The sequence below is a fragment of the Guillardia theta genome (genome assembly GCF_000315625.1).
Source record: "Guillardia theta CCMP2712 unplaced genomic scaffold GUITHscaffold_60, whole genome shotgun sequence".
Lineage (NCBI taxonomy): Eukaryota > Cryptophyceae > Pyrenomonadales > Geminigeraceae > Guillardia > Guillardia theta.
In genome coordinates, this window is record NW_005434614.1 from 496,127 (window position 1) to 504,819 (window position 8,693).

General features: G+C 52.0%; 1 protein-coding gene across 1 annotated transcript; it reads right to left on the minus strand.

The window, feature by feature from the left end:
- Positions 1–416: 416 nt before the first annotated feature.
- GUITHDRAFT_164427 (hypothetical protein) lies at positions 417–2,324 on the minus strand (the record flags this gene model as incomplete). The annotated part of the gene is made up of 13 exons (XM_005828352.1): positions 2,232–2,324; positions 1,760–1,973; positions 1,529–1,709; positions 1,395–1,479; positions 1,287–1,346; positions 1,177–1,239; positions 1,076–1,117; positions 952–1,003; positions 865–908; positions 714–820; positions 639–693; positions 560–580; positions 417–497 (listed from the first exon to the last, which is right to left on the minus strand). Exons 1-13 carry the CDS (start codon positions 2,289–2,291, stop codon positions 417–419), a joined length of 1,065 nt encoding a protein of 354 aa, XP_005828409.1. The 5' UTR covers positions 2,292–2,324.
- Positions 2,325–8,693: the final 6,369 nt, after the last annotated feature.

Genomic DNA, 8,693 nt, shown 5'->3' on the forward strand with positions numbered 1-8,693 from the left:
GTACTGGAGTGACCGTACTGAGTCCCAGCGCCGGCCCGCGGCCGGCCCGGCGGCCGGGCGCCCGGGCGGGGGCACGTGTTATTGTGAAGTGACCACAGATCACAGACAGTGACTCAATCTTACGCCGTAATCCGACGCCGGAAAGCCGGTGCCGCGCCGGAACGAGTCACGAGTCGGGCCTGGGCCACCGTCACTGGCAGTTTCACTGAGTCACTGGCAATGATCATCGCCCGGCGTGAGTTTATTCAATCAGTGTACAATCCTCTTCGGAACTCCGAGGCGATTCAGCCAGAACAGTGAGGCCGGGCTGCATCAGAGGCCGGCGCCAAACTTCAGTGGCTAGAGCGGCTATTGAATAACGCATTTGTTGTCCTTCTTTTTCCTGTAGACGGGGGTCTGTAAGCACACAAACCAGCCTAGCAGAAGCTGACGGCAAAAGAAGATTGACAATACCCGAACTTTTCATTCTTCCAGATCAGTTCAAGCTCTTCCACAACCTTTCACACGCATTAAAGGACTTCCTTGCCCCATCGACTCGTCTTTTCCACGTTCCACTTACCTGATCAGCTGATGGTCTCAACTGCAGTCAAGGGTCAACCCTTCTATTACCTTCGGATAACCACACCACACAAGTGTACCTCTGGCTCTCCATCCCAGCAGCGGTTTATGAGGCTCCCAAACTCTTCCCCCAGCCTGAAACACAAGTCAATCACCAGCATGAGGGTGAAAAAGCTCGACTCGACCGCATCGCTATCTCTTCAAGAGGCGGACGCTTGCCCTGCGACGCGATCCATTGTGATAGAACTTCAGCACCAACGCCCTATACCTCTATCAAGATCAAAAGAGCAATAGATTGCCATGTACCTCAAAAGGCTCACAGCCCATGCCAATGAACCAAAAGATCATTCCTGAGATGGATCAAACATTGCAACAAAGTACGGCATGAATAACCTGCTGAGTAAATGTCCACCTTTTCATTGTAGTTTGGCAGACACTGAATAACCTAGAATAGGTAGTTAAAACATTCAAAAACGAGTTGGTAGCACGGTAGTCTGTAATATTTAGATTTACACACTTCGGGGGCCATGTACTGCAAAGTGCCTTTGTTCCCTGTCATCTGTTGGATAATGAGGAAACTCGGACAAATATCTTCTGCAATCACATTCTAACACTCACCTTGTATGGTTTGCCATCAGCAGAGTCCTTCAGTAACGTTTTGCAAAGGCCAAAATCAGATACCTATACTACATGTGAGTAAACGTGCGGCAGTTCAAAACGTTGAGTACTTTCAGTCTCAAGTCGTCAGTTAAAAGCAAATTTGCTGGTTTGAGATCTCGATGAATGACCTGATCCGACAATAATCAACTCGAAGTAAAACAATACTAAGAACTCACAGGAGTCGTACAGTTATGAAGATAACAGACAGCTCTTGCTAAATCCATACACCAGGTGTATGCAATCTCCATGGAGGGTCTCCCCCTATCACCAGCAATCAGGAAGCACTCTTCCTCTGATCAACGCAGACCACCTGGATCTTGATTTAAGCTGTCGCTGCTTTGCTGCATAATCTGCAAGGTTCCCTCCAGGAAGATACTCACTCAGGATTATTAGCGGCCCATTTCCTTTTGTGCATGCACCCAAGAACAGAACAAGATTTGGATGGCGTAAACGAGATACAGTGGACAACTCGTTGATCATATCAGCATATTCTGAGGTTAGATATCAATCAAAGGCAAAAGAAAAGAATGACGAGCCTAACCAGCAGATGCGTTTGAATCTTGTGCTAGCTTCTTGGCCACACAATCTAATCCTCTCCAGCGACATTGATACACTATACCTCCTTCCCCTTCTCCGATCACATTTGCAAATTGGATTTCTTCACGGGGCAGCTCCCAGGCTTCAGCCTGCGCTCGCACATGTAGGGGGACAGCGTGATATTCAGAAACCAGAATGTCTGAATCGCTTCTTGATCTCTACAGGCCAAACAAAGATCAGTTCAATACCAAAATTGGTGAAAAGTAAGAACAAATTAGGAACACAGATGGCTAAAGATTGCTTCATAAGATCAAGAACAAGATTCTGCGATTGCAGTCTTGCTTAAACAAACTTGTTACATCTCGAAGATTCGCTGACTTCAGGTTGTACTTGAGGAGATCCAAAACAGAGACATATGCACAGTTCAATCCAAACAGACACCTCATATGAGCTCAAAACAAAAAGATATCCCCAACCTGGCTTTCGTCTCCAAAGGACTGTAAATCTTGTGCGGCGATTGGGGCATGAGCAGCCATTTCAATTCATCAGCACCGCTGAAATGGAATTCTGCAACCATATCAAACGGTGCTAGAAAGAAAGGTAGCAAGTGTGATGTTGACTCAAGAAATCTAAATTCCTCGCAAAATTTGATAGGGAGGAAAACAATTGCTAATGCCTTTCAAGCATTTACAATCTCATCCTGTTTGGATAGAGTACGATAAATTCTAGTTCTGCAAGCATCTTTACAGCTGTTTTGACCTCTTGGCCTTAGTTTCAACCGCCCAAAGAGGTTCCCTGTCAAAAAAATTCTCTCATTGAAACTCTACATGATCATTTGATATTTGAGAAGTATTCTTTAGTAAAAATGTTTTGGACATTCAAACCAAGAACGGGAAAGTCACTCTTGCAACTCAAGGAGCGGTGGTTCCGTATGCATGTGTTTGATTCACTGCCTTATTCTATTCATGATTGTCATTTCTCTTGTATTCCTTGCTCTCTTTCCTCCTCTCACATGTTTCGTATTTCCCCCACATTCCCCGTGCACCCTTTCTCTCGATTCCACCCACCCCTTGAAAAACTCTACCCCCTTCATGAAGGTCTTAGAGTGGGTCATGCCCCCCTTTTAGGGCTGGTGCAACGAAATGAGGGCAGGGTGGGTATCCGGCAGCCCAGAAAATTCTCTATTCACAATGTTTTGTTAAATCGAGGTGGTATTGGGTAAAATATCACTTAATTAGAACCCCTCCAAATCCTTCTGCCCGTTTCAAAAAAAAAAAGGCCGAATTAGATCTGGTTCTAATTAGCTCTCTGAGAACGGCCTGAGGACAAAATCAGGAGAGTCGAGGAGGCTTGACCCTGACACTGTCGCACTGGCCAAACGGCGAGAAGAGAAAAGACAGCGAGAACCAAACCCAATCCTGCCGACTACTGTCTCCCCGGCATACCGGCGAGCTTGACTGCTGACTCACTGACGGCGGTCAGGGCGTTTAGGAGCCCGGCGGCCGGCCCTTACTAAGAGCATGCTGACCTACGGCGCGTAGGTAGAGCGCAAGGGGACCGGAGAAGGCTGCGAGCAAGTTCTTGGTCTCCTTCAACGCACTCTGCATACTCAGTCCTTCAACGCACCGTCGGCACTCTGCATACTCCTACAACGCGCTCTGCATACTCCTACAACGCACTGCCACTGCATACTCCTACAACGCACTGCCACTGCATACTCCTACAACGCACTCTGCATACTCCTACAACGCACTGCCACTGCATACTCCTACAACGCACTGCCACTGCATACTCAGGCTCCTACCGTACAACGCACTCTGCATACTCCTACAACGCACTCTGCATATTCCTACAACGCACTCTGGCATACTCCTACAACGCACTCTGGCATACTCCTACAATGCACTCTGCATACTCCTACAGCGCACTCTGGCATACTCCTACAACGCACTCTGGCATACTTAGGGTTTAGGGTTTAGGAGCCGGCCCTTAGTAAGAGCATGCTGCCCTGCGGCGCGTAGGGAGAGCGCAAGGGGACTGGTGGAAGCTGCGAGCAAGAGGTTCGTATAGTTCTAACAGCTTTCTAAGCATGGTACTACAGTATGATGAGAGCGTTCGAAACCTGCTGTATCGGCGATCATGCCAATACACTCAGGGTGAGCGCTCTGGAGGCCACGTCGAGGAGGCCGCCGACCTCGTCGAGAGGGTGAAGAACTTCACCAAGCGTTATCCGAATAGTCGGACAGCTTATGCTCCCGACGCTATCGCTGAAGCCATCCGCTCGACATGTCGGCAGGCGAGACGCGACCTGTTTGAAGACTCTCTGAGCGAATGGAGCTCAGAGTCGAGAGCATGGTTTATTCAACAGATGGAGGAGGCCAAGAAGCAGAATGTCGAGACATGGCATCGGCACCCAAGGCACCGAGGGGACCTCCTTCATCTCCATGACTCTCCTAGGGATTTCCTCGATGTTTGTTCGACAAGAAGAAAAGTTGAAATCGAAGCTTATGGAGCTAGGTCTCATGGTAGACTCAGTCGATGGAGTCGACAAGGCTTTAGGGTTTAGGGTTTAGGGTTTAGGGGCAGCATGGCTCCTTGTCAGGGCAGCATGGCTCCTTGTCAGGTGTAGGGGAAGCCGCCAGGGCGCCAAGGAAGCTGCAAGCGAGAGGTTTGTATACTTCAAATAGCGTTCTAAGTATGGTTCTTCAGTATGATGAAAATGTTCGCAACCTGCTGTATCGGAGATCATGCCAATACACGCAGAGCGGACTTGTGGATGCCTCTGTCCTCGAAGCTGATCTTGTCGAGAAAGTGAAGAGCTTCGCGAAGCGTTATCCGAACAGCAGGACAGCCCAGGCTTGCAAGGCTGTGGAGGGATGCACCCCCGACGCTATCGCAGAAGCCATCCGCTCGACATGTCAGCAGGCACGACGTGAGCTTCTACAAGAAGCAATGACTGGATGGAGTGACGCATCCAGAGAGTGGTTTATGCAGCAGATTGAAGAAGCCAAGAAGGAGAAGGTCGAGACATACACCGCCACAGCAGGCAACGAGGTGACTTCCTTCATCTCAGTCCATGACTCTCCTGGGCATCTCCTCGGTGTATGTCAACCACGAAGAGAAGTTGAAGAAGAAATTTGAAGAGATCGGACTGATCGTAGACTCAGTGCAAGAGAGTAAAGCAATCATGTGGAAGGCTTTGTATAGACCCGAGATAGCGAGTGCTGAGGAGATCCCGGTGACTGTTTCCTTCCTTCGCAATGCACAAGCGGAGAAGCTCTGGCAGGGAAGAGAGGACTTCGCGATCGATGGTCGCAAGTTCACAGCTGTACATGTGAGCATCGTGCACGATCGATCTTTCAAGATTCGAGCCAAGAGAGGACCCTGGGGCAAAGGGGGCAGCTTGGCAGAGCTGACCCACCTGCTAACCTTGGGCGGCATGACAACAGCTGAGATAGCTGCCGTCTATCGCTATCAGCTGCTGCGCCAGTCCCTTGCAGCGGTCCAACTCCAGCCGCTGGCAGGCATGCTGGTCGCTGGGGCGCCAGGCCAGCAAGTCCACAAAGGCTTAGGTCAGAAAGGCTTCGTCGCTGTAGGGGCCAACGTCATCTGGAGACAGAGGGAGGTGGAGTGGATCGTCTCCTCGAGCTGCCCAGAGGCGAATGATACAGCATTTCGAGCTTTCCGAGAGAGCGAAGCGATGGAGGGAGTACACCTGACTCTGTTCAGCGAGGACCCGAAGATCAGAGAGGCGCTCGCAGTCGAGTTGACAGCTGATCGCTTTGTCTCTAGGAATAAGTTGAAGAAGGCATCAAGACTGCAGAAGAAGGCAGGCGGCAAGGACGGCAAGGAGATCAAGATCATCATCAAGTCGACGGCGGCATCTGGTCGCTTCACGAGGAAGGAGATGGAGGGGCTGTGCAACGGCGGCAACACGTCCATCGCAAGAGTCAAGAGAGTCCTGTTGGAGATCGCTAACAGGCTCGAGATCAAAGTTGAAGGCATCGACATGGAGGAGGATTTGAACACCAAGTCCTGGAACGGGTCCAAGCTATGCATCCTCCTCGGCTCCACGGAGGATGCTCGACGCATGATGAAGGAGCTGCCCTTCTATCTCGAAGGCGCAGCAACCAAGCTCGAAGCAGTCGGCTTCGACAAGGAGCCTGAGGCGGCTGGTCAGCGGGGCACCAGCGACACAGCGCAGCGACAGGAGGAGAGCGAGGGAGAGTGGCTGGAGTTTACAGACCTGGAGAGGATCACAATGGAGGCAGCATCTCCGTCAAGCCAAGAGGACATGCAGCTCGTCAGCGAGCTGTCAGCAGTCATCGAAGATGCAACTTCTTTGAACGAGGCGGGGACGAGCGAGCCGATCAAGCTGGTCCTGGACAAGGCCGTTGGCAACCTCCACGACACCTTCTACTCTCCGGGGAGCCTGGAGTTCATGTCGCTGGGAGAGTGGGCGAAGACGCCAGAGGAGCAGGGAGTGGGACGCAACGCGCTCAAGGAGAAGCTGGGGAAGTGGCTGCAGAGCAAGCGCTGGACTCGCGTGCAAGGAGAGAGCAAGAAGGCAAGGAGGGGCAGCGCGTTCTCGCCACGGGCAACGGCAGCTGCTGAGCTTGAGCAGGAGGCGGAGAGCGACGACATAGAGCGTCGATCTCTTAGCTTCCTGTTCATAGCACTGAGTAAATTCGCAGAGATGCATGTGCTGGCCTGCTCGCTGAAGGTGGACAAGAAGGACCGACTGCGGGTGGAGATGAGGGAAGATGGCGAAGAAGAGGAAGACATGGAGGAAGAGCAAGGCGAGGGCGAGGAAGAAGACGGGGCGAGCCCGTACCGAGCTTGAGCTGAGCTCAAGGTAAGTAGAGAAGGTAGGAGGCGACCGAAGGCCAAGGTGAGGAGAGGCAACTCTCCTGACTGAGGCTGAGGAAGCTGAATGGAGGAGGAGTAGGTGGCGACCGAAGGCCAAGGTGAGGAGAGGCAACTCTTCTGACTGAGGCTGAGGAAACTGAATGGAGGAGGAGTAGGTGGCGACCGAAGGCCAAGGTGAGGAGAGGCAACTCTCCTGACTGAGGCTGAGGAAGCCAAGAGAAGACAGCAGAAGTAGAGAGTAGAAAGACGCCTCAGAAGCAGGGTTCGCATTGTAGGCCGTGTACTCCCAGTGCTCGAGCGCCTCTTTAGACTAGGATCAAACTGCAAAAGCCCACAACGAGGCCGAGCAACATTCTAGCATTCTAATAAACTCACATAATAAAAATAATAATAATAGGGTTTAGGGTTTAGGGTTTAGGGTTTAGGGTTTAGGGTTTAGGGTTTAGGGTTTAGGGTTTAGGGTTTAGAGCGCCGGTTATTTCAGGCAGCGCCGGTTATTTCAGGCAGCGCCGGTTATTTCAGGCAGCGCCGGTTATTTCAGGCAGCGCCGGTTATTTCAGGCAGCGCCGGTTATTTCAGGCAGCGCCGGTTATTTCAGGCAGCGCCGGTTATTTCAGGCAGCGCCGGTTATTTCAGGCAGCGCCGGTTATTTCAGGCAGCGCCGGTTATTTCAGGCAGCGCCGGTTATTTCAGGCAGCGCCGGTTATTTCAGGCAGCGCCGGTTATTTCAGGCAGCGCCGGTTATTTCAGGCAGCGCCGGTTATTTCAGGCAGCGCCGGTTATTTCAGGCAGCGCCGGTTATTTCAGGCAGCGCCGGTTATTTCAGGCAGCGCCGGTTATTTCAGGCAGCGCCGGTTATTTCAGGCAGCGCCGGTTATTTCAGGCAGCGCCGGTTATTTCAGGCAGCGCCGGTTATTTCAGGCAGCGCCGGTTATTTCAGGCAGCGCCGGTTATTTCAGGCAGCGCCGGTTATTTCAGGCAGCGCCGGTTATTTCAGGCAGCGCCGGTTATTTCAGGCAGCGCCGGTTATTTCAGGCAGCGCCGGTTATTTCAGGCAGCGCCGGTTATTTCAGGCAGCGCCGGTTATTTCAGGCAGCGCCGGTTATTTCAGGCAGCGCCGGTTATTTCAGGCAGCGCCGGTTATTTCAGGCACCATGGCTGCACGCGTGGTGTAGGGGAAGCTGCCAGGGCGCCAAGGAAGCTGCAAGCGAGAGGTTTGTATACTTCAAATAGCTTTCTAAGTATGGTTCTTCAGTATGATGAAAATGTTCGCAACCTGCTGTATCGGAGATCATGCCAATACACGCAGAGCGGACTTGTGGATGCCTCTGTCCTCGAAGCTGATCTCGTCGAGAGGGTGAAGAGCTTCGCGAAGCGTTATCCGAACAGCAGGACAGCCCAGGCTTGCAAGGCTGTGGAGGGATGCACCCCCGACGCTATCGCAGAAGCCATCCGCTCGACATGTCAGCAGGCACGACGTGAGCTTCTGCAAGAAGCGATGACTGGATGGAGTGACGCATCCAGAGAGTGGTTTATGCAGCAGATTGAAGAAGCCAAGAAGGAGAAGGTCGAGACATACACCGCCTCAGCAGGCAACGAGGTGACTTCCTTCATCTCCATGACTCTCCTGGGCATCTCCTCGGTGTATGTCAACCATGAAGAAAAGCTGAAGAAGAAATTTGAAGAGATCGGACTGATCGTAGACTCAGTGCAAGAGAGTAAAGCAATCATGTGGAAGGCTCCGTATAGACCCGAGATAGCGAGTGCTGATGAGATCCCGGTGACTGTTTCTTTCCTCCGCAATGCACAAGCGGAGAAGCTCTGGCAGGGAAGAGAGGACTTCGCGATCGATGGTCGCAAGTTCACAGCTGTACATGTGAGCATCGTGCACGATCGATCTTTCAAGATTCGAGCCAAGAGAGGACCCTGGGGCAAAGGGGGCAGCTTGGCAGAGCTGACCCACCTGCTAACCTTGGGCGGCATGACAACAGCAGAGATAGCTGCCGTCTATCGCTATCAGCTGCTGCGCCAGTCCCTTGCAGCGGTCCAACTCCAGCCGCTGGCAGGCA